This window comes from Centrocercus urophasianus, unplaced genomic scaffold (assembly GCF_019232065.1).
Source record: "Centrocercus urophasianus isolate 14NV4802_14NV808 unplaced genomic scaffold, USGS_Curo_1.0 seq_60, whole genome shotgun sequence".
Lineage (NCBI taxonomy): Eukaryota > Metazoa > Chordata > Aves > Galliformes > Phasianidae > Centrocercus > Centrocercus urophasianus.
This window is the reverse complement of record NW_024885200.1, coordinates 202,611-227,758: the sequence shown is the minus strand read 5'-3', so window position 1 is coordinate 227,758 and position 25,148 is coordinate 202,611. Positions and strand designations below refer to the sequence as shown.

Here is a 25,148-nt window from a genome sequence, read left to right as displayed (position 1 = left end):
GGCCTCACGCCGAGCTGCCGGCCGTCACCCCGCGCCGCCGGACCCCCACCCGGAACGCCCGCGGCCGACGCCACCGCCGCCCGTCGGCCCCTCCCTCCGGGCCGCGCCCCCCCGCGGGGCGGTCTCACTGGAGGCACCGCCCCTCGGCGGCGCCCGGCTCCGCTCGGGGAAGGCTGGGGGCTCGTTCGGCTCTGGGTGCGTCACCGCCCGCGGCAGGTGCGGGGTGAGGCGGCGGCGCCGCAGGTACGGCGGGGAGCGGGGCGGGAGCGGCTGCGCGGGGTCCCGAAGGCCACGGTGCCGCCGCTGACCTCGGGCCGTCCCCGCTCCTCCGAGGCGCGGCCGGGCTCCGCGGGGGGCGGAGGGGTTGCGCCGCCGGGGTAAAGGCCGCGAGGTGCCCGCGGGCCCGGGGGGAGGGCGGCGCCGCGCGGGGGCTGCTGCGGTCGCGCTGGATCCGCGCTTCCCCTTCCCGTAGCTGCTCCGGGTAACGGAATGTCGCCGTGAAACGGGAGATGGGAGCAGGAGGCTCTCGGCCCCCCCCGGCCGCGGCCCCTCGGCGACCGTGACGGGAACGGCGTCGGGAGGGACCGCCCGAGCGGGGCTCGGCCCGACCCGGGGCAGGGGGAGAAGGCGGCGGCTTACGGCGGGCGGGCGGCCGGGCTCCGTGCCCTGCAGCGTGCGGGACGGCGCCGTGTGGAGCTGCTCCTGTGCCGGGAAGCGCTTCTCTCAGCCGCGTCGGTTATTGAGTGCAGAGATAGTCGGGGGCGCTGCTGCTGTGTGGCACGGAGCGAACCTCGCGAAGTTGCGGTCGGATCTCGGTGATTTTCGGGGGTAGTCGGGGGTCGGTGCGTTCCATACTACACTGCAGTGCGCACAGCGGTGTTGGTTGGTTTTTTGTGTGGTTTTTTTTTTTTTTTTTTTTTTTTTCTTTTTTTTTCCCCAAGTACTGGAACTCGTGCAGCACTAACCATTATGGACCACCTCCTCCGTGCCTGATAAAGGCCGTCTTTGTAAACTACGGGTTTCTCATTCCCCGAAGGGTTTGTGAGCGGAGTGCAGTCGCTGCTGGGTGCTCTCGTCATGGAGGAATGCCCTGGAAGGGACTGAGTTCTGTGTGCAGCCTGACCGTGGCACCCTGCACCCCCTGGGCTGGGACGGAGCTGCCCCAGCACTGGGTGGTGTTGCACCGAGGCTTGGCTGCAGCTTGCTGCTCACAGCCCGGGTGTGCCTGCTATCATGAGGTTCAGCATCTCTAGCATTGCCCTGGAGTGATGATGGGGAACTACCTGGGGGCTTTGTGTGCAGTTAGCAGAGGAACTGCTTGTTTTCTGGGGTAGTTCTGTGCATGTTCAGATTAATGTCCTGTTTTGTAGAAGGGCAGAGCAAGTTAGTGTACCTCCAGGTTTTCAGCAAACGGATTTGCCTTCCTCCAGTTGCCTGTTGTCTGTGCCCACGCTGTAAGGAGCCAGGATCATTTGTATAGTGACAGTGCTTGAGCAAGCAGAGCTCATGTATCCCCCTCTGATGTCAATATTTTCTACTCAATCAGCTGTGTGCTGTGCCTCTTAACTTCCTGTTTCTCAGCTGAAAACCTGTGGCTCAATGAGCAGAGAGGAGCACTCTGTCATTTTTGGGAAGAGGGGAAGACAGCGAGAAGCCTGAGTCATTCAGACATGCTCATTACTGCAGCTCTGGTATCCTGCATTCTGCAGCCAGCACATGGACTGTTGCCTGCCCCCAGCCTTGCAGATGAAGTGTCCTGGTGTGTGGCAGGGTGCCTTTCTTGGCTTTGGGCACACTCCTGCTTCACAACTGCACTGCATTGGGCTGGGTGCTGGCAGGGTGTGCTGGGAAGGCTCTAGCTTTGCCATCGATCTGGCTGGCTGCAGCCCTTACATCAGTCATTACTATTCCAGGTTCTTTTTGTTGTTTGTCAGAAAGATGCGTTCGACATCAGCGTTATAATGCATTGTAAAGGCATTGTTTAGTGAGCTCTTGATGGCCCTGGACTTACTCTATCGTATATTCAGAAGAAGCTGTAAGGCAAAGGCTCTTTGAGAGTGTTGCTTCAGAAGTGGTTGCTTGTCCTCTGTGACCAGCAGCCATTAAAGAAGATTCTTGTACGTCCCCTGTAGGCTAAGTAAAGCATTGTGTTACAGCTGCATGTGTGATGTGGAAAAAGTGCAAGCAAGAAAGCTTGTGCTATCCAATTTTCTGGCCTGTTATGAAAAGCCATTTTTGGAGGAAGGAGATCAGAGATGTAGGAAATGTGTGCATGACCCTACTTTTATTTTATTTAAGAAGCCGTGTACTGCCCTTCAGTATGGTTACTTCTTCAGAAAATGGGATGTTGTCAGGCAGCCCAGGTAGCATCCTCCATTAAATCCACCAGCGTGTCGGTGCTGGGGACTGCTGCTTTGTCGCCAGGCTGCTGCCAGGGCACCATCTGAATTACGCATGGGATTGTGTTATCTATCTTAGGTGCTTATTAACCTCCTTGCCAGTCAGGCTATTTGCTTCTTGTTCTCTTTTCGATTGGAGCAACAAAGGTTTTTTTTTTGTCTACTTTGCAATCTGGTTTAACTTGACAATCAGATGTTCTCAGTGATTTTTGGTTTTTGTATTTGTTATGCCTTAAGAAAGTCTCAATACATCCCTTTCAGAGCAGCATATATACTAGATATTTCTGGAGCTGTCTCTGGTGTAGCACATTGCACCTGAACAACTGCATTGCACAAGAAAGCTTTCAGGGCCTGAAACCATAGTACTCACACTTGTATCTGCTGTGTGTTCCATAAACAGGGCTTTTCTTTTTCACGCGTCTTGCCACACCACAGGGCAGAGCTCAGCTGGTGTGTGAGCACTGAGTGCCTTGGCTTGTAAGACTGGAGGATCTGTGCTGCACTGCTTCTCATTGTCACAGCTGCTGGTCTGTGCTGTTACATCACATGTTCTCAAAACCTTTCATCACGTCTGAAAGATGTGAAACTTTTTCCCTGTGAGGGTACAGCTCACATGATACCAGAAACAGAATGTTGGGTTTGGTCTTCTTTTCCTCTAGCAGCTTCACTGTCAAAACTACACAAGCAGCTCTTCAGTCTCATGCTGGTACTTTTGCTGTGCAGAACATGTAGGTATACAGTAGGCAGCATTTTGGAAGAAGGAAAATTAGGGAGTAAGGGATGAATAGCTTCATTCAATAGATTCTGAAGAGCTTCAAAACAGTTTGTAACAGTTAGCTAGGCAGTGAAGCTTGTCAGCATAAACACGAAGTGTCGTGGAAGCCCATGTGCCAGTGTGGTTTTGTTAAGAAAGTATGAGGGGTAAAGGGGCTGGAGAGGTGGGAGGGGTTGAAGCCCTCTATTTGGAAGGGCGCGGGGCCAGCCTCACCTGTCCCTGGGCAGAGGGCTCAGTGCCTCAGTGGGCTCTGAGGGCTCTGCAGAACGCAGCACCCAGTTGGGCACTTGTTAATGCTTGTTCATTAATGCTGTTCATCCAGGCCTAAGGGGGTTCAGCCAGCAGAGGTGCCTGGTGTGGTGGCTTCCGCCCTTCAGAGTGGCCTCAGAGTTGTTGTTTAGGGGAGTTCTGGCAGCTGCTTGGATAAAGATGAGGAGATGCACCTCTTCCTGTTGCACGAAGAGTATCCTCTACCCTCAGAGACCCTCTGAGGAAATTGATTTGAACAAAACAGTGTTTTGAAGCTCTTCCTTTGACAGCACAAAGCTGGGCTTTTCAGTTCTCCCTGTGCCTGCATTTGTGAAAGCAGCGTGGTTGTGAGCAGGACCGCGCAGTGCTGCTGTCCTGTTACTGCTGCCTCGGGACGGGCCAGGCGAGGAGGAACAGTGCCTTTTATTCTTAATGTGCCTTTGATGCAGTCACTCTGTGGAGCTTGGATAGAAGCTGGTAAGGGGGAAACACAGAACCAGTGCCATTTAAAAGCCACTTGTGGTTTTTTTTCATTTGGATACCGTTTGTATGAAATATCATTTAGATTCTAGGCTCGTTGCCAAAAGCCGCGTTGTTGATGTTCGATGTACTTTCCATTAGAGCTCTGTATTGGCAAACCGCTTCCTAGTGCTGCCGGCGTCGGCAGGGTGGGTTGTGCCAGGGCGCTGCATCCCCGCTGGGGCTGTGCCACTCACTGCGCCCTCGCGCCGCTCTGCGCGAAGCCCGGCTGGGTCGATACCCACCGTGTGCAGTGTGATTCCTCCTGACCCAAACGGCAGACGGAGTGTGGTGCTTGTTCTGCTGTCACAAAAGCCAGCTCTTGCTTCTAAGCTTCCTGAAAGCTGGTAATAACTCTTTTTTCCCATACAGTGGAAGGCCTTCAGTACGCAGGTCAGACTGTTGTGTCACCCCTTATATGCCGCTTTTTACCTACTTGATGTGCTTTCATAGAAGATTGTGTTTGGAGACTCAGACCTCCAGCTGCTCGTAAGGATTGGTATTTCTTTGCAGGTGGGTTAGCACCTTTGATGTACCATGCTGATCGCATGTATCTCAAAAATGCAGATTTTGTACATACTGTTTTCAGTTTGGCAGAGATGTCAAAATGTCGTCACCACCGGTAATTAGATACACATCCGTGCTGGTCTCCTTTATAGGGCTAGAATTGTGTTGAGTCCAAAAGAGGTACCTGGAATACCAAATCTGCTAAGGGGCCTTCTGGGGGAGCTGCAGGGCCTGCCCTGGCTGCTTGCTCTCTCAGGGAGATGGAGAAACCAGAGATTGGTAACAGATGAGCTCTGTAGCAGCTTTGAGGGGATGCTGATCTCATAGGAGGCAGGAAGTTTAAAGCCACCAGAAAGAAGTGGATATTTTCAAAAGTGTAACAGTGAAATTTATTTCTCTGAAGTGTAGTGCTTGCCAAAATGGACAGGTTAAAAAAAATACTTGCCAGTACACAAAGCATTACGCTTCTGTCTGCACCATTTGCAGTTAGTCAAAGATTGCAGATGTAGAAAGACTTAAGATTTTAAGAAATGTGGTTCTTATGTATAAACCTTCCCTCCCACCCTGTGTCTGTGTTTGTATGTGGCTCTCTATGTCATAGAATCATAGAATGGCTTAGGTTGGAAGGGACCTTAAAGATGACTGAGCTCCAGCCCCTTGCTGTGGACAGTGTTGACAGTCACTGGATCAGGCTGCCCAAGGCACGTATGTGTGCATGTACACACTGTATTCGTTACATACTCACATTTTGGTCTTCAGCTTTATTTTTTTTTTTTTCTCACTTCTTCCCAGCCCTTAAGGGAGCCAGAATGCAGCCTCCTGGGGCACAATGAGCTGCCTGTTTACAAATCCTGCCCTTCTGTTAGGATAGGGTAAGCAGTGTTTGCTCGGCAGCATGGAACAAAAGTTCAAGGAGAGCTTAGGGAAACGTAATGCTATATTAGCAAGCTTATCTCTTAAAAAGTGGTTTGGAGGGGAGAAAGAATAGGGTCGTGTGCATCTGAAGAAAATGGTGAAACTCATGATGTCTTGGTACAGCAGCAGCAGTCAGGACACCTGCTTAATGGCATCTGAGAGTTCTGAGTTTGCTGGATTTAGTGCTGAACTCAAGTTTCACATTAGGCAAGGCTACAGCACAGCCCTGGCTCTTCCTACTGGGATTTCCTGGTGTGCTGTGAACACTAACAGCTTCGCTTGACATGCTGGCCTCTTTCTTTAGAGCTTTGTCTTCAAAGTGCTTATTGGGAAACCTACAACTATGACTCCTGATGCAAGCTCTCAGCAGTTAGTCCTGGTTGCAGCTTCCATGGAATTTAGGATGAGAGCCCACAGCAATGCATGATAATAAGCTTGAGTAGGAGCTCAAGTATGTCTCTGAAAGGAATCTGCTTAATGATTTAAGGCCCTGCCTTGCTAACACATACCTTGGTGGGTGAATAGGGCTATTAGGCATGTAAATTTGTGTGTGGGTTCATGAAAATGGAGGAAAAGTAAATATTATCGTGCAATTTGAAATGGGCAAATAGAGAAGAGTAACCAGTAATGGAAGTGGGGATGAGGAAAATGTATTCCAGAAAACGTGCCTTGGGACAAATTCCCTTGCAGGAACATGACTGCCGGAGCTTGGTAGTGATGGCTACAGCCAGCTGGGACCTGGGGGCATTGCGATCTGAGTGCTACCGCAGAGTGCTGCGTGTGTTTCCAGGGTGCCAGGCTGATGTGGGAGCAAGCTGTAGGGCTGTGGGACACAGCAGGCCTCCCCTGGGCCTCCGCTGCTGTTGCAAACACACAAAGCCACAAGGGCAACTGCCGTCCTGCTTCGTGCAGCCACAGAGCTGCAGGCCCATTCTCTGAGCACAGGGGCAGCCCTGTGTTCCCATGGCTGGCTTAGGCATGGGGCACCAAGTGGTGCCATGCTGGTATTTGCCTGCTTCTACTCACACATACTCGCTCCAGCCTCGTTCTTCCACTGGAACTTTTGTTTGGCCACTCCTTAGGGCTGTTTGTAAGTTATATGGACATTAGTGGTCTTTGGTGAACCAATTCTCTAGTGTGTTGCACCTGAGTGAGCTGTAGGACGTGCTGCCTGCTTTTGGCCTGGTTTGTGAAGGGGGAACTTCCTTGCTGCGTGCCTGGGAGAGCTACTGAAACCAGGAAGGCTCCTTAGCACAGGGCTTTGGGGTCACTTATGTTTCTCAAGCAGAGAGAAGTATCAGGAACCTTGTGTAAGGGATGTGTTGCTCAGTCATGCTATTTGGAGGCTAACTGAAGTTGCATCATTGTGGTGGCAGCCTTGTCTTCCGATGGCTGTGACTTGAGTAATGCAATAGATGTTTTATAGAGGTTTTGTGAACTTCAAGTCCCTGAAGTGTTTCTAATGTTGCTTTTTGAATGAGAGTGAGCCCATGGTCCTGATTGTTTGTGACTGCTTAATGGATTGGTTGCACAGAGCTGGAGGGAGCAGGTGATATGCTGGGTTGCACAACCATCAGGAAACTCTTCATGCACAGCTTTGTTCTGGAGTGAGTCTGGATGCTAGTAACAGTTAGCAGACATGTAATGTCCTGTTCCTGAATGAAGTGCTCTTCTGCTGGAGATGAGGCGACCTGGTGTGTGTCCTGGATGGGCTGCTTTTCTGTACGTTTTTCTGTTGTAATATTGACAGAAGCGTGAAGTAATCACTTTTAAATATCTCCTAAAAGCAGTTTAGTCATGAGGGGAAGCAGAAGACATTTTCTTTGTAGTAGCAGATTTCCTTGTGTGATTGGCTAATGTGTGACTGGAAATGGGAGAGCGGCTCTCCTTGCTGCTGTGAACTGATGTCACTTAAAAGAAACCACTTCAACTCAGGTCTGTCCTGTGATGGGGTTAAAAATCAGTTTGCTGCTTGAGCAGGTACTCTCAGGTCTGTTATGTCAAACTCTGGTCCACTGGAGAGCAGTCTGAAATGGAGTATGTATGCTGGGGTGAAAGCAAACCAACTCTTCTGTTTGTTTTCCTTTTTCTACAGGACAGATTCTGCGTCCCAGATGAACTACGAAAATCCTCCACCTTACCCTGGCCCGTCTGCCCCTTACCCACCCTATGCCCCGCAGCCGGGCGGCCCTCCTGGCCCCTACCCTGGCTATCCACCCGGGCCCGCGGGGCCGTACCCGCCAGGCCAGCCAGGCTATCAAGGTTATCCGCCGTATGGATGGCAAAATGCGCCTCCGCCTCCAGGACCGGTGTATGCAGATGGGCCTAAAAACACAGGTATGCCTACCAGCAGTGGTGCAGGGTGATTGTGACCCTTTCTGTCTTACAGATGCATGACCTTGAAGCCTTTGGTGGAGCTGGAAACCTGTTTGAGGGAGGTGTTCTGATTATATCTTGTTTTACTGCTATCTTTTGCAGCCAAGCCTCTAATAGTTCTCTGATTCTTTTGAAGATACTGCTGAAAGTTCTTTATGCTGATCCCTCCAGGGAATCATTGCACTGACTTTGTTGTACACGCATTTTGCTGGCTCTAGGTTTCCCACAACTCTTCTGTCTGTCTTTGGATTGATAAAAGTTTAGCTGAAGGCTGTAAAGTTAGAGCTGTTGATATTCAAGTGTGCAGTACTTAATTAACATCTGTCCATTTTCTTGAGCCTAGACATAGTTGTCCAGGTGATCTTGTGTGCCACTGGAATAATTCCTGGATTTCTGTGTGTTTTGCTGAAGCTATAATTGTTGTTGTTGTTGTTTTCCCTTTTTCGAGGGGGTGGAGGGGATGTGCAGAACAAAACCACCAGGTTTCTAGAGAAGGGAAGGAGGACAATGTAACTTACCTTGGTAGGTAGCCGGTCCTTCCCTGTGCCACTTCCTCTCAATATAGCATGTTGATTTAATGTGAATGCTCATAGCTCTCTTGGGGCTCATTGCTGTGCCTGGTGCAGGCTTGAATTGTCAGAGTAGGGCCACAAAGACAAGGAAGGAACTGCGTCATCTTTTGTATGATGAGAAGCTGGAGGAGCTGGGACCCTTCAGCTTGGGGAAGAGAAGGCTCAGGGAGATCTCCTCAATGCCTGCAAATTTCTGAAGGGAGGTGCTGAGAGGTCTAGACTCTGTCATACCGACTCCACTGTCTGGTTTCAGGTTTCCTCAGTGATAATGGTACTAATCCAGGCACCATCTATACCTTTGCTGCAGTGAATATTACAGACAGGCCTGAGCTGTTGAGAAGAGCCTTAAGTGCCTATGGCTGCCTTGGGATGCTGGAGGATGTGGCCAGAGCTGCTGACATGTCTGCTCTGTAGGAATTCATGTGGGCATCACAGAAGTGCTGTCTGACAGCTGCGGTTGAGGTGGGAGCTGCCCTCAGGAAGAATAGACAGAGGCTCTGTGTGCTGGAGGTGTCTGTTGTGGTCACAGGAGGTCTGACTCAGAAGTGGAAAGGAAACTAACACTTATGTCAAACCGCAGTCAGTGCTTCACTGCTAAGCAGTTCAGGTACTGCTATTGCTGTAAAGACTGGGGCTGATAGAGTGGGAATTGGAGCTGACGTCACCTGGTAGGTTGTCAGGGCTCAGAAAATTCCTCTGAGGCCTTCTCTGCTATTTGAGGCTGTCCTTAGCTGTTACTTACTGAGGTCATTCTCCAGATACTGTCCTACACCACTGGGGCTACGTGTGCTACTGCTTGAGGCCTTCTCAGGATTGGAGTTGATGTGCTTGTGCTGTGTTTTTGGGATAACTGTCTTCTGTACCCTGCTACTTTACCACTGTGTGATGCTCTGAGTGAACAGTGCACTGCAACAAAGTATGTTCAAGGCCCTTGTTATGTGGGAAACTGGAACTTGAGATAGTTCCAAGTAGTTTTTCCACTGTGGTGAATCCAGAGTCGACACACATGGGTGGACAGACTGAACTGTGAAGGGATGTTTTCAAGAACCGGTTTTTTCAGTGTTCTTGATTACTGGCCTCAGAGACAACAGCATGTGCTCAGCTTCCTCTGCAAAAGTTTCCTTCTCCAAAGGTCTGCCTCAGACTGGGGAGGCAGCAGCGTGGAGATGCTTCCTTCTGCTGCTGCCACACGTACTTGAAGTAACCAGGATTTTCCCTGGGAAATGCACCTTGTTTGCAGTGCCTAACACCCATGTCTGGGTGCATTCTCAGGGAAAAACTTCCTAGTCTCTCAGGCAGAAAACTGGCTTTGCTTACTGCAAGTAGCACTTTGCTGCTGTAGTCACAGAGGGATGCTGTAGGAGCTGCAGGGAAAGGTGTCCTGTTGCTTTGGCAGATCTGCTGCTTGGAATGCTGAAAGGATCCTGTATCAGACTCAGTAAGGAAACTGCACTGAAAGCTGTTTTGTTCAGGTCTCTCTGACTCGGGCACCTTTTAACCAGCACAAAAAACTGGCTGGGAAGTTGCAGAGGACCAGTAGTGAAATATTTGTCCAACGAGAGCCAAGGCTTATGCTGCAGAAGGCACAGTTTTGTATTAAACCTCAGCAAACACAGCTGCTGTTCTGCATGTTAACCCACAAACCAACCATCTAGGAGATCTTGTTTCAGAATTGGCTTCTGAAGCCATGTGGTTTCTAGGATAAACTTGGGAGTTGGTGTCTTGTGTTGCTTTTCCTGAATTGAATGTAATCACATAATGGCTGAGACCTCTGGAGGTCATCGGGTCCCTCCCCCTTGTAATAGGTTTGGCTGAGACAGTTATCAGCCTCTGTGGAAACTTGCAATGCTGTGCTTTGGGTATGTGAGAAGAGTGCTGACAGCACAGTAATGCAGCTGGTGCAGAGCAGTGCTTGTGCTGAGTCAAGGGCAGTTCTGCTCCTTGAGCCGCCCTGTCAGCGTGGTGCTGGGCGGCAGCGCTGACCTAAACTGGCCAAAGGGAAGTTCCACGCCTTATGGCATCAGTAATAAAAGCTGGGGAGGGGGAAAGAGAGGGGGCTGTTTGGAGTGCTTTTTTCCTGAGAAACAGTTGCACACGAGAAGTCCTGCTTCACTGGCAGTGGTGAATGTCTGCCTGCTGTTGGAAGCAGCGAGTGAGTTCTTTGCACCCCGCTCATGCATGCAGCTACTATTGCTTTGCCCAGCAAACTGCCTGTATCTACACCAGGAGTTCTCACCTGTACCTTTGCTGTTCTTTCCCCCACCCCACCTAGGGACAGAGAGCAAGCAGCCGTGCGCTGCTGAGCTGATGCTGGCTGGTACACAGCAGCTCTGCTTGAGCAGGGTGTCCCATGGCAAGGGACAAAGATGTTGCAATTAAAAGACTTTAATGACAACGAGCTGCAAATTGTAAGGTTGCTCCCCTCCATTAAGTTCTTATTGCTGACTCATGACTGACATTAAACAAAAGCAGGGCTTAAGTGTGTTTTGCATCCAGAGTTTTCCATACAATTCTTAGCACCTGTATGCCTGTGTCTCCTGTAATGTGTTAACCTCCCACATTGTAAGGAAGGAGCACATCATTTTGTATCTGGGGGTGATGTCCAGATGTCAAAAAGGCGGACTTCACAGTAACAACTGCTATGGTCGCTATGAGTGTTTTGCTGAATTACCAAAGAAAAAAGCAAATTGTAGAAGATATGTCAAGAGTGAGGATGGAACTTCCAGACAAGATTGTACAAAAAAGAGTGATGGGGGGTGGTTGTTTTTATGCCTCGTGCATAGGTAAACTGGTGCACAGAGGTGGGTTGGAGCATCTTCCTAAGCTGGGTAGCTCACAGTTCAGATTGCATATCAACAGCAGAATTTATCAGTAGGTTTGTGAACGTAAGAGGAGCTTCTGGGTTTGTTGCTCCTGAAGCAATAAACATGCCTGAAGAAGTGATTCTGAAAAAGCCTATAAGGTTGAGCACATGTGAGAGAGAAGTTTCACTGGGGCCTTCTGCCTATTTTTAGCCACTTGTAAATATAAACCCCACAAACTAAATTCATGTCAGTGGGGATTTTTTAAATAAAAATAAGCCTTTTACTTGTAACTAGGAGCCAAGTATTTTTAGCATGTGGGATGCGTGTGTACTCTTCAGCATATTTTTGTTTCCCTAAAACATGCAGGAGCCCCACGTGCTGGAGCAGTGCACTTTGGTTTCTGGAAGAAAGCAGTCATGCTGTGTATCACAGTATTGATACTGATGTATTTTTTTTGCTTGATCTTTGCTTCTTCCTGGCGCTGTCTTCATCAAGGTGTGGTTTTATTGCGTCTGCCCCTGTTGTAACACTCAGCACTTTGTGGTTCTGTGTGTTCCACAGAGCAGGTAAAAAATAAATAAAGTGAAGGGTAATTTCTCAATGGAATACATTGTTTGCTTATGTAAAAGAACATTTATGAATGTGTAAAATGAAGTCAAGGCTACAACTCTTTTTTTTTTTTTTTTTTTTTCCTGCCAAATCTTCTCCTTTTCCTTGATTCCTCCCCTGAGCCCCCGTTGTTCTTCTTCCCAACCAGCCCATCTAACACAAGGCAGACCTGTGTTCTGTGACAGCTTCATAGAAGTCTTCTGAGAGAGCTCTTGGTGGGGCTTCTCTTAATGGCTGCCTCCAGCAGCATCTCATATAGAACTGATAGCCTGAAAAAAGCTGATTTTTAAAGATCCATTACACTGATGCTGTAAATCTGTACCTCTTACGGCAAAAACTGTCACTGTAACTGAATCAAAAGGTTGCAGGCTGGCCTGGTGTGGTGTGGCTGCTCAGCTCCAGCAGTGTTCCCAATCAGGTCTCAGGAGGGCTGCTGTGTGCTGTTTTGCCACCTGAGTGCACATTCTGCTCCCCTACCTGAGTTTTCTTAATGTTACAGTTTAAGCTACTCCAAGTCATATTCTAGGATTCGTTTATTTACACTGAGAACTAGGAAACCTGTTATGCTTTAATGTTCATGCTTGAAGGTATTGTACTGTGTGGGCAAGCTCCAGGGTTGGCTCTTCTGCTGAGCTGATGTGGAGAAGCAGTCAATTATCCAGCTTCAGTGGATCCACAGGTAGAAATAATAACTGTTGAGGCACTTTGGATCTGGATGTTTTCCTTCTGGTATTTATATGTAGGTCATCGCATATACATGCTGTCAGAATCGGATGGTAAAGCAGCATTTCTGTGGTGGCAGTCTCCAGTGGTATACCTGTGTCTTTCAAGGGCTCATGGCTGGCTTGGCTTTTGGATGGGAGCTACACAGCTTGATTTCTAGCTGTAGAGGTGCTTTTGGACTTTTGGAGCCGCCCTCCTATCCCATTTCCCCACCAGTATTTTAATTAAAGCATTAATTCAATGTCAGCCAGTGCATGGGAAGAGGTGATAACCAGCAGGTGCTTCTTTCTCACTCTCAGTTAGAGGTGTGGTATAGTAGTATTACTGATGATGTGCTTTAAAAAGAAGCATAATAGAGCAAAGTATGAATGACATCCTTTATTCATAGCTGTGAAGGCACTGTTTGATGTTAGCCGTTTGCCCAGCTCTCATCTTTTCACTTGTTTCCCCCATTGATCCATAACACTGCGTTGGGTGTGGGAGCCAGGCTCTGGCAGCAGCCCACCTTCCTGGTGGCAAACAGAGCTCAGCACTGCATTTCACCTATTGCATACACAGGGAAATAGGATTTCTGCAAGTTGATGAGCAGCAGTGATGCTTGGGGTAATAAGAGCAGCAGGCTCAGTGATGCAGCCTGCCTCCTAATGTTTGGCCAGCTGCAAGAGCATGCAGGCCAAATTGTGCGTTCTTCCTCTTTGCAGGTCAGTGCTGAGAGGAAGGAGCTGCAGCTTCTCCAGCTCACCCTCCAGATGCCTTTCAGTTCCGTCATCCCCAGAATAAGTTTCCTTAGAAGGCAGTGTGAGGAGCTCCTCAGGCTGTCTCTCTGCATGTCCATCACAGAATGGCCTGGGTTGCAAAGGAGCACAATGCTCATCCAGTCCCAACCCCCTGCTGTGTGCAGGTCGCCAACCAGCAGCCCAGGCTGCCCAGAGCCACATCCAGCCTGGCTTTGAATGCCTGCAGGGATGGGGCATCCACAGCCTCCTTGGGCAACCTGTTCCAGTGCCTCACCACCCTCTGGGGGAAAAAACTTCCTCCTAATATCCAACCTAAACCTCCCCTGTCAGTTTAAAACCGTTCTCCCTTGTCCTGTCATCATCTACCGTTGTAAACAGCCATTCCCCTTCCACGTTATACCTCCCTTCAAGAACTGGAAGGCCACAATGGTGTCTCCCCAGAGCCTTCTGTTCTGCAAGCTGAACAGGCCCACTTCCCTCAACCTTTCCTCACAGCAGAGCTGCTCCAGCCCTCTGCTCATCTCAGTGCCTCCTCTGGACCTGCTCCCAGAGCTCCACGTCTTTCCTGTGCTGGGGGCCCCAGGCCTGGACACAGCGCTGCAGATGGGGCCTCACAAGAGCCGAGCAGAGGGGGACGATCACCTCCCTCTTCTGCTGGCCACCCCTTTTTAATGCAGCCCAGAACACAGCTGGCCTTCCGGACTGTGAGCACATACAGCTGGCTCGTGTCCAGCTTCTCGTCCACCAGGACCCCCAAGTCCTTCTCTGCAGAGCTGCTCTTAAGAAGGTCTTTCCCCAGTCTGTATAAATACCTGGGATTGCCCTGACCTAAGTGCAGCACCCCTCACTTGGCCTTATTGAATCTCATTAGATTTTCATGGGCCCACTTCTCCAGCCTGTCCCTCTGGATGCTGCCTTTCCTTCCAGTGTGTCAACTGCACCGCTCAGCTTGATGTCATCACAAACTTGCTGAGGCTGCACTCGGTGCCATTGCCTGTCAGTGATGAAGATGCTGAAGAGCACCGGTCCCAAGACTGACCGCTGAGGGGCACCACTTGTGACACCTGCACCCTGACACAAAGCTGTTGATCACAGCCCTCTGCCGGTTCCTAATCCATCCAACAGTCCAGCCTTCAAATCTGCATCTCTCCAATTTAGCAAGAAGGATGTGGTAAGGGACCATGTCAAAAGCTTTGTACAAGTCCAGGTAAATGACATCCATCGCCCTTCTCCTGTCCACAGAAGCTGTCACTCCATCACAGAGGGGCACCAGATTGGTCAGGCACGATCTGCCCTCGCTGAAGCCATGCTGGCTGTCTCCAGTCACCTCTTTGTCTCGCGTGTGACTTAACACAGCTTCTAGGAGGATCTGCTCCATGATCTTCCCAGGCACAGAGGTGAGGCTCACCAGCCTGCACTTCCCTGGGTCTTCCTTTCTCCCTTTCTTAAAAATGGGATAACAATTCCCTTTTTCCAGTCACCGGGGACTTGACCAGGCAGCCATGACTTTTCAAATATGATGGAGAGTGGCTCGGCAACCATCTCCGCCAGCTCATTCAGACCCCTGGGATGGATATCATCCGGCCCCATGGACTTAAACACATTCAGTTTCATGAGGAGGATTCAGACTTGTTCCACTGTTACAGTGGGACAGAAACCATTCCATCATCTGGAGGCTCATGTTCTTGGCAGACACAGGAAGCCTGACTACCTGTGAAGACTGAGGCAAAGCACTCATTGAGCACCTCAGCTTTTTCTATGTCTGGCGAAGCCAGCTCCGCATAACCTTTCATCAGAGGGGGAACACTCTCCTTGGCCTGTGTCCTCCTGCCCATGTACCTGTAGAACCCCTTCTTGTTATCTTTCACATCCCTCATCAAGTTCAGCTCTATCTGTGCCTGGGCTTTCCTAATCCTATCTCTATACACATGGACAACAGCCCTGCATTCCTCCCAGGATACGCAACCCTGCTTCCACTGTCTGTGTATTTCTCTCTTTTCCCGCAGTTTCAGCTGCAGGTCCTTGCACAGCCACCACGGTCGCCTGCCTCCCCTGCTCGACTTCTGGGGCATGGAGAGCCGGTGCGCTCTCAGAAGGGTGCCCTTAAAGAGCTGCCAGCTCTGCTCTGTGCCCATGCCCTTAAGGACACATTTCCCAGGGGATCCCACTCAGCGGTTCCTTGAGCAGCTGGAAGTTTGCTCTCCTAAAGCACAGGGTCCTAACTCTGCTTTTTGGCAGGCCTGCATTCTTCAGGATCACAAACTCCGCCAAGGCATGGTCACTGCAGCCTAGGCTGCCTCCAGTCGTGACCTCTCTGATGCTCTCCTGGTTTTTGTTTGTTTGTTTGTTTTAAATATTTATTTTATTTTTATCTGAACCTCCTGAGTGCATTCTGTGTGACAAGTCTGTGGTGCTTTGGGGAGTTGGTTGGTGCCTGCTGGCCTCCTGCAGAGCCTGGATACGTGCTGCCAAAGCAATACTCTGCTCCTGGGCAGTACCTTGTGGAACCCTGTGGAACCCTTCCTGGTGCAGTGTGGCCCCGGTGGGTTCTCACTTGGTGTGCTGTGTAGTCATTGTCCTGCAGCATGTGGCCTGTGCAGCTCCCTGACAGCTCAATCAGCTGCTCTCAGGGTGACTGCAAGGAGTTTTTAGGCTTGCAGCAGAGAGGAGAGACTTTCCTGTTCTGGTGGATGTGGTCACCTGGTGGGGTGAGCTTGCAGTGATGTGGGGATGTGTCAGTGTGCTCACTAGCTTGTGCAGTACTTGACATCTGCTCAAGGAGCAGAGCTGCTTGGGCTCAGAGCTGGGGGTCTGGGAAACTTTCTTGAGCATTCTGCAACTTTGGAAGCTTTTTGGCTTGAAAAGTGTATTTTCATCTGACTCTGACCGATGTTGAGTCTGCTAAGGCATTGCTTGAAATCTGAAAATGATGTAGGTAAGGAGAGCTCATATACAGTGAAAGCCTGTGGTCAGGATGGAGGTGGGGGACCAGGGAATGTGATGTGACAGGCACAGAGCTGTTGAGCATGTGTCCACAGAAAAGGAGCACAGAAAGGAGGAGAATGCTGAAAGGTGCTCTGTGCCCAGGGAGCTGCTGGACATCATGTATGTGCCCCAGCTCTGCCCAGGAGGCCCCGTGGACATGGGAGGAGGTGTGGGGTGGAATGGAGCCCTGGTGTGAGCCACACGCCAGTTCCGACTGGAGGCCTAGGACCCCTGTTTCCCAGGGGTGCAGCCCCTTCTTCTGTGCTTGGTGCCAGCATGGGATTTTCTGCAGGATGTGCTGCAGTCTGGGAGCTCTGGTTGGGTCTTCCTTCCTATGGAGTGCACATCCTAAGGGGTGGCCCAGGAACACAGGATTTCTGGTCACTGCCCTGTCTGCGTCCCTGCTGGTAATGCTCTTGTACTAACTTCCTCTGTTCTGTCTCCATCTGGAACGGAAGGACTTTGAGAAAACTTCAGTACCAGTGTGCTGAAGGCTTTTGCAGATGCACAGACAGTAACGATGAGCTGCAGCTAGTTGTTAACCATCAGAAATCACTGTTAAAATAGTGTTGCTTTTCACTGACTGTCTGAACAAACAAAAATAAAGCTCTTCATGCAGAAGCAGCTTGTGACAAAGCTGCTTTAGTCACAAATGCAGAAAATCTTATTGTCCATTTTCTACTGAATGTTTTCTCCTCCCAGAGCACTAATGAATGCTTCTGCTCCGAGCAGCTGTCGTTATGGCAAGCAGCTGTGCAGATCATGTTGGAGATTTGCAGTCTGCAGCAGTGGTGCTCGGTAACTGCTGGTCGCCTCCTGGGGCACGCCCAGCGCCACCTGATGCGTGCAGCAGCGCAGTGCTGAGCTGGTCTGTGCTGCGGCCGTGGCTGGAGATGAAGGAGCAGCACCTCCCTTCTCCCTGGCAGCCGTGCTCGTAGGTGCCTGAGGTGCGGTTTGCTGAGTGCCCAGGTGCTGTGCCTGAAGTACCTCAACAAGGGCCGGGGCCTCAGGCATGAAGCAGCATTTGGAAGGGCTCGTGGTCCTCCCAGCTCTCCAAGGGACTTGCCATGCTGGTGAGTTGGTACCTTAGCAGAGCAGCAGTGTCCGTGGCAGCGAGGTGTGGGTGTGTCGGAAGAGCTTGTGGCACTGTGCCTCGATCCATGTAGGTTCCCCGAAGCGCTGGGGTAAGGAGCACCGGAGCCTAAGGTCACTGTTTTGGTTTATGCCAAACTGGGTGAAAAGCAGTGCTGGCACCTTTCCGTTCTGGAGCTAATGATTAACATATCAATGAGGTATGAGCAGAAAGAAAATGTGTGTGCTTAAGATAAAGGAGACTGTACATGAAATAACAAGGTATTGTAGTATTTGTTCTAAAAACAGAGTGGGAGGTATTTGCATTGGACTGCGCAGACTGGTACTGCATGATTACAGGGAGCGCTGCCACTTGGGGCAAGCATGATTCATCGTGGTCTGCAGTCGCTGAGGTTGATTAGAAGGTGGGAGGTTCCTCTCAGTTCCGCCCTGTCCCATCCCATTCTACAGAGAGCAGTAGAAGTGGAAAAATTTGAGCCTTTGAAAATCAGACAACACCTAGGAAATGAAAACAGAAAAAAAAACAACTCGAGTGCCTCTGAAAACAGTCGCTTCTGTCTGTGCTGTGAGTTGGACCACCTGTCCCAGAGCACTCATGGGCTTATGCTTATAGTGGGAAGACTTTGGTGCTGTGTGGGAGATCCTCGGGTGTCTGACCTTGGGCAATTATTATTGGGCATGAAGGGGCTCATGAAGTCCCCATAAGGTGTGCCACAGCCGGCTGGCTGCAGCTGGGAGGCATTCCGCTTTCTGACACAAAGCATATAGAAACAGCTGGTCCCTAGGTGACGTTTTGGGGGTTGGTTTTAGTCAGCAGTTCTTGCAGCAGCAGACTTGCTCCCTGCTAAAAGACAGCTGCTGAGCAGTAGGAGTGCTGGGAAGCCACCGGCTGATGTCATCTGGGAGGGCATCGATTGCCTTGTGTCACTAACGCTGTGGTTTGGGTATGGGTTTGTTACACTGCCTTGTGAGTGCCCTGCTTATAGGGGATCCTACGCACTGAAAGTGGTGCCGATGCACAGTCCTGGAGGAGCGGGGCTACGAGGTGTGCTTCTGCCTTCCTTGCTTTCACTGTGTCTTAGCGCTTTGAAGCTGATGTTCAGCTGCTCAGTGTCCAAAATCATTGAACTGGTGTTTCTAGCTCAGTGAGAGACTTTGCTGGGAATGGTTTATCTACTCTTCTGTTGAACTGCTTTTTGCCCCATGCATGCTGATAGCTGCAAGTGAATAACGAGCCAGCCTTCACCTTGAGAGTGAGCCCTGCTCCCAGCTGGTTGCTGAGAAAAAGCTCCTTAACATCAGTAATACAGCATGGTTGAAGTCTCTGCAGCTGCCCGCCTGCTGCCAGCTTTATGCCCACCGCTCCAGCAGCTGCCAGCACTGACTTGCAGGGATGGGAGCAGAGAGGTACTGGCCTACTTGTGCTGAGCAACAGAATCCATCTATGATCCAGCACAAATCACCGTGCAGCAGGAGCAGGGAGCTGCCATTGTGTGGGCCCAGATGTGCGAAAGCCATTTTGTTTAATATTTCAGCAAGCGTTTCGTAAGAGCACTTAATGCGTGCTTTGAACATGCTTTGTCACTACGTCCTCAGCGCTTGGCTGTAGTTTAAAATTTCTGGTGGATTAAACGTAAATAGTTCAGGCAAACTCTCCTTGTATGCCTGCAGTCCCGGGCAGCTTGCTGTATATAAACCTCCCCAGGCAGCCGTTTCAGCTCTGCTTCGAGGCGGGGATGGTTATGCAGTGCTATCCTCCAGTGAAACTGCATACAGTGGATACTTTGTGAGTTATAAACACACCAATAAACCCTTTATTGGTTTGAGTGCTGCAGCGAAGGAGTTGTCAAATGATACTCTAACAACGGCAACTTTTTTGCATCCTCACACTGAAGCAACCGAATGTGGAGCAGCCATGCAGGCAGCCCAGTGTGCTCGGAACGGGCAGGGCAGATGTCCTGCCTGGCGTGACAGTGTGGGGCCATGGCCTCCTGCCTGCAGGTGCCATGCAGGGCTGCTGGTGAGCAGGGCCTGCCCTTGCTCAGGGTGAAGCACCAGCTGTGTGCTGCCAGCCTGGGAGCACCATCCATCCCAGCTGTTCCAGCACCCAGCTGAAGGGATGCAAGGCAGTGCCTTCAAAGCAGTGTAAGTTTACACGGATCAGATTTGGGAGTGTCACGTGCTGCAGAGCTTTTTCTGGGGCACAAGAGGATGTGCTGTGCTTGCTGGTGTTCTCCAGAGGACGGGCAGCCTGCTGCCTTCAAGTTGACAGAACCCCAGGGTTGCCAACACATCCTCCTTCCCCGTGTGCAGAGCAGATCTGGTTGTCTCGGGGCAGCATGGCCCTCGGCTCTGGGTACATCGCCGATCCTGCTCTGAAGCGGGAGAGCTCGAGCTGCACTGTGCAGCAAGCTGGCCTCCAGCACTGCCTCTGCTCGCAGCACTGGGAGCTGCTTTGGGAGTTTCACAAGCAGCCTGGGAGACGCGGCTGCAGGCTCCAAGGGGCGGCAGGAGCTGAGGACTCTCCTTTTCCATGGGGTTTTCCATTCTGGCAAGGAGCTCTTGCCCTTCCTATGTGCCCTTCAGCAGGCAGTGTGTGCTGCTCAAGAACTGCATGTCATCTTTTTGTACTGGGTTGCTTGTTAATGTTTTGTCTTTGCTCATTCTAATGGAACCCTTCTCAGAGGAAACAAAGGCACCAAAAAGTTCAAACCTTGTGGATCTGCCACAGGAAAAAAAAGAAAAAAAGAAAAAAAAAAAAAAAAAAAAAGCTTGAAGGCTTTTCCCAGCGTGAAACTCGGCTCCTTCCTTCAGTCCTTCCAAGCTGAACTTGTTCACCTACTCTCCTTACTGAATAGCGTGGTCCCGCGGCAGTGTCAGCACAAAGGCACGGTGTGGGGCAGGGTTCGCCGCCCATCACAGCTCTTAGGCCACGCCTTTAGAGGGGATGTGCGTGTGGTCCACCCTTATAAAGGAGTGAAAGAGGTCCCTGGAGAAGGCCCGGAACGCCGGGCTCAGGCTTCGTTGCCCTGGTTCTGCTCTGTGCTGCAGTGGCGCACTCTGGCAGCACAGCCCCAGCCCCACGTGCAGCCTCCCCTCGCTGGCCCCATGGCTGCATGCTGCCCGGGCCCCTCACCCCAAGGGACAGGAGGTGTGGGTGTGTGCGTGAGCTCTGCAGGGGTGGCAGGGTCACGGGCAGGCTCTGTTCCTGGAGGAGCAGGGCACTTGGCGCACCGGTGCCAGCACAGAATGTGGCTGCCTGCTTCCACCCTGCCATTGCTGGGCCAAGGGCAGCTTTCAATGGAACAGCGTGCTCATATGTAGCTGTAAAGTCACGGACAGAGGAGCAGAATGGATTGTAGTGCTTTGGCTGAGACGTGTGGGCACTCTGCTGGAGCTTGGCTGTGCTGTGTCCGTGTGGCAGGAGATGCTTCCTCTGTTATTGCATCTGGTGAGAGGGGGGCTGTCTGAGGCTGGGGATGCAGGCTGTAGCCTGAGGGTACATATCTGGTTTTTTTTCTGGGCTCTGCTGCTCTGTGCCCCACCTTTGAAGTGCAGTGGTAGCAGGATGGAGTATCACCAGGCTGATAAGGTGCACCTTTTCCTGCCCAGACCTCTGCTTGTCAGCCCCGTGCGTTCAGCCACCTGGAGCGCTGGCTGCCTGTATGTCTCATGCAGAGCATAACAAACAGACCCAAGGAATGTTACGTGCCTGCCTTCAAACTGTGCTGTGGTTTCAGGTGTGATCTCCAAGCTCAGTGAAGAGGAACCAAAAGGAAACAACCTGACTCAGTGTTGCCAGTAAAGATAAACGCAAGTGCACTGTAGCTATACAAGTTGGTGTCCTCTGGTCCTTGTCAACTTGTACTAAAATTCTATTTTAAATTTCTTTATTTAAAATTTCTGTTTGTGTATGAAAGTGACCCAGTGGCAAGGAACCCACCTGCATTTTTTTCCAAGCCTTCTTACTCCATTCCCGGGACTTTTGTCTCCTTATATGAGTGGAGGTGGCAAAGTTCTGTGATGAATTCACTGCAGGGCACAGCTGAGTGCATCTGTGAGGTTGGTGGCACTTTTGGGAAAATGCACTTAAGGCAGCTCCTGCTGCTCAGCACCGTTTGCTGGGAGCACAGACAGCCTGCTCCATCCCCCCTTCATAACAACCAACATGGAAATGAACAGGACCAGAGCACTTCAAGTGCGTGTAGGATGGAGAATGAGCAAGCCAAATTCAGAGTGCAGTTGCAGGGCTACAGTCTTGTTGGCATGTAGTGATTTAACACTGATGGGCAGCTAAGGACCACCATACCACTCTGACTCTCCCTCCTCAGAAGGTGGAAAATATAATGGAAAAAAGGCTCATAGGTTGAGATAAGGACAGGGAATTCACTCACCAGTTATTGTCATAGGAAAAACAGACTCAGCATAAGGGAGATTAATGTAATTATTGCCTATTGATAACGACTAGAGCAGTGTGAACTAAAAGCAAACCAAAACACCTTACTCCTATCCACAATCTTCTACCTCCTCTTCTGAGTGGTGCACGAGAACCAGGAGTGGGGGCTGTGGGCAACCCAGAACACTTAAGTCTCTACCAATTTCTCTGCCCCTGCTGCACATGGACGTCTTCTCTGCACAGTGCCTGTGGACTGCAGGGGACAGCCTGCTCTGCCATGGCCTTGCTGGGGCTACAGGGAACCTCTGCTCCGTGCCCTGCAGCACATGCTGCCCTCCTCCTGCCCTGACGTGGGTGTCTGCAAGGCTTTCACTCACATTTCCCATCCCCTCTCCCTCAAATACCACAGCTGAGAAGTCCTTTTCCCTTCCTTAAGTCTGCCTTCCCTAGCGTCACTCATGCTGCAGCCCTGGCAGTGTCTGGTCCCTTTGGGAGCAGCAGGAGCTCTGCTTTGACATGGGGCAGTGCTGGACTCTGCTCATAGAGGGCACTCTGCAGCCCCCCACTGCCAAACATTGCCATGGTGCTCACAGGGATGTGGTTGGGTGGCTGCCGTGGCTGTGGCTGGTGTGTTGCCATGGAAGGGCAGGCTGCAAAAGTGGAAGTTTCCCTCTATGTGAGAGAACAGCTGAAGTGCATGGAGGTTTGCGTGGACATGGATCAACAGTCAGCCAAGAGCTTATGGGTTAAGACTAAAGGGAAAATAGAGATAGGTGACATTACAGCGGGTGTCTACTATGAGTCACCTGACCGCATAAAACAGGCAGATGAGGCCCTCTATTGGCAGATAGGAGCAGCCTCATGTTCACCAGCTCTGGTCCTCGTGGGGACTTCAACCACTCCAATATCTGCTGCAGCAGGAAGCAAGCAGTCCGGTTCCTGAAATGCACTAATGATAAGATCCTTCTGCAGATGACAGGAGCCGATGGGGAGAGGTGATCTTATGGATGGTAGCTGCCAGCAGAGCAGGTTTTGTTGGAACATAAAGGTCAAATGCAGCCTTGATTGCAGTGACTGTGAGGTGATGGAGTTCATGTTCCTTAGATCAGGGAGAGTGGTGCACAGTAAGCTCACAACCCTGGATGTCTGGGTAGCAGACTTTGGCCTCTGAGGGTCTGCTTAGAAGAGTCTGCTCGGATAAGGCAGAGGGACCCAAGCAAGCTGGTTCATGTCTGAGGGTCACCTCCTCCAAGCTCAAAAGTGATCCATCCCTAAGAACAGGAAGTCAGGCAGAAGTGCCAGGAAGGCTACAGAGATGAACAGTCGTAGAAGAAAGAACAAAGAGCCTGGGCGGAACACTGAGACACTGTCTGAGCACCCAGGGATGAAGTTAGGAAGGCTAAAGCCCTAGCAGAGATGAATCTGAACAGGGATGTTGAGAAGGGCTACTCCAAGAACATCATAATGAAAGGAAGACTGAGGAAAAGATTGTGTCCCCGTCCAGAGAGCCCCGGGCAGGCTGGAGCCATGGGCTGCCACAAAGCTCCTGCAGCTCAGGAAGGGGGAGGGCAGAGCCCTCCCTGGGGGGAACAAGCCCAGGCCCCAGGACACGGTGGGGCACCCGGCTGGAAGCAGCCTGGCAGGGAAGGCCTGGGGGTGCGGGGGGACCCTGAGGTGAATACGAGTCAACAGTGCGCCTGTGCTGCAAGGGCCAAAGGTGTCCCGGGCTGCGTTAGGCCTGGTGCTGCCAGCAGGGGAGGGAGGTGGTGCTGCCCCTCTGCTCAGCTCCTGTGAGGCCACAGCTGGAGAGCTGGCTCCAGTTCTGGGCTGCCCAGGACAGATGTGGGGCTACTGGAGAGAGGCTAACGAAGGGCCGTGAGGGTGATGAAGGGGCTGGAGCACTTCCCCTACAAGGAAAGGCTGAGAGATGGGACGGTTGATCCTGGAAAAGAGATGGCTCAGACGGATCTCATCACTGTCTATAAACACCTGAAGGCAGGTGCAAAGAGGACAGAGCCAGGACAAGAGGCAGTGGGCACAAACAGGAGGCTCCTTCTGGCAACCAGCACTGGCACAGGTTGGCCAGAGAGGCTGCAGTGTTCTCCTTGGAGCTGTGCAGAAGCTGCCTGTGTGTGGCCCTGGGCACCTGACCAGGGTTTCCCTGCCTGAGCCGGGAATGTGGCAGATGGAGCTGGAGGTCCCTGCTGGCCACAGCTACCGGTGGCTCTGTAGGGTCAGGGAAGCAACCCCAGCTCCCCATTTGCACAAGCAGTTACACAGCTTGCACCTCCTGGCAGGAGCAAGGGAAGATGCAGGGAGGCTGAAGAGCAAAGTGAAGGGGGAACTGCTGTGTGCTGACTGCAGCTGCCCTTCACCATCGTTGTCTCTGAGCAGTGAAGAGGAGGCGGAGGGGTCAGTGGTGCTGAGCTGGGGAGAGGGAGGAAAGGTGTTGAGATTACGTTTGTCTTTCTCACTACCCAGATTTACTTTAATTGATGTTCAGTTAATTTTTCCCGTCCCTGTTCCTGAGCTGGAGGCTGCTCCCAAGCTACAGAACGATGTAGGCCACCTCTGGGCGCCGCGGCCATTCGGGCACCGACTGATGGCTCTTCTGTCCCCGCAGTGTACGTCGTGGAGGAGAGGCGGAGGGACGACTCGGGGGAGAGCGCCTGCCTGACGGCATGCTGGACTGCGCTCTGCTGCTGCTGCCTCTGGGACATGCTGACCTGAGCCGCCAGAGCCGCCGTACCTTTCACGAGTGCTATGCAGTCTCCCCACTCCTTTCCTGACTCCTTTCTGTTACTGTAATCAACGCTCTGCTTTGCACAGCCAAGAGTTCCTGTCTGTCAGTCCTAGCGCCTTGTTGGGGTGGGGGGGTGCACTCCTTTATTTTAGTAAAGGAAAATCCCTTTTTAACATTTCTAAAACTTTTGTTGTAACTTTGAAGAATGTGCTCATGGTGTATTTCAGCCAAAGGCATTCTGATGAAATATTTATCAGTTGAAATTTTCCTAGTCCTAGAAAAGAAGATATACGCAATAATTAAAGCCAACAGTTGATTTTATTTGCTAAGTCCCAATTGTTTCAATAAATCTGTCCCGTAGAGGGTGTGCTTTCCCCATCACTGTCTCTTCTCAGCCTCCTGCGTGCTCTGACTGCAGTGCAGCAATGCTGGACTCAGCTTTGAGCAGTTCTGCTGCAGAAATATGTGCCTCTGCCCCTTGCTGGGGCCTGGCATACAGCATCTGGCACTGCTGCTCCCAGCATCTGTGGGGTTTCTGCAGAAATCTCTTGCGTAAGCTGTGGCAGTGCAGTGAAAGCAGCCAGGGTGGGAAGGAGGAAGATGGAGTGCCTGCTTCTGACAGTACTGACCACTGCCCTGCGTGGGGCTGTCCCATCAAGCCCTCTGCTTCCTCAGGGCCTCTCCTGCTATGGCATGCTAAGAGGGTGAAGATAATTTTGGAAGGGCCCCTGCTGGGACCTGGGACCC

General features: G+C 51.3%; 1 protein-coding gene across 1 annotated transcript; it reads left to right on the top strand.

The window, feature by feature from the left end:
• Window positions 1-143: 143 nt before the first annotated feature.
• On the top strand, window positions 144-24,779 carry CYSTM1 (cysteine rich transmembrane module containing 1). Its single transcript, XM_042836444.1, has 3 exons — window positions 144-243; window positions 7,460-7,701; window positions 24,282-24,779. Exons 2-3 carry the CDS (start codon window positions 7,479-7,481, stop codon window positions 24,386-24,388), a joined length of 330 nt encoding a protein of 109 aa, XP_042692378.1. The 5' UTR covers window positions 144-243; window positions 7,460-7,478; the 3' UTR covers window positions 24,389-24,779.
• The last annotated feature ends 369 nt before the right edge of the window (window positions 24,780-25,148 follow it).

Coding starts and splice junctions, on each gene's coding strand:
- CYSTM1 (XM_042836444.1), top strand. CDS start 7,479: ATGAACTACGAAAATCCTCCACCTTACCCTGGCCCGTCTGCCCCTTAC. Junction 7,702..24,281: donor AGATGGGCCTAAAAACACAG/GTATGCCTACCA, acceptor CTGTCCCCGCAG/TGTACGTCGTGGAGGAGAGG.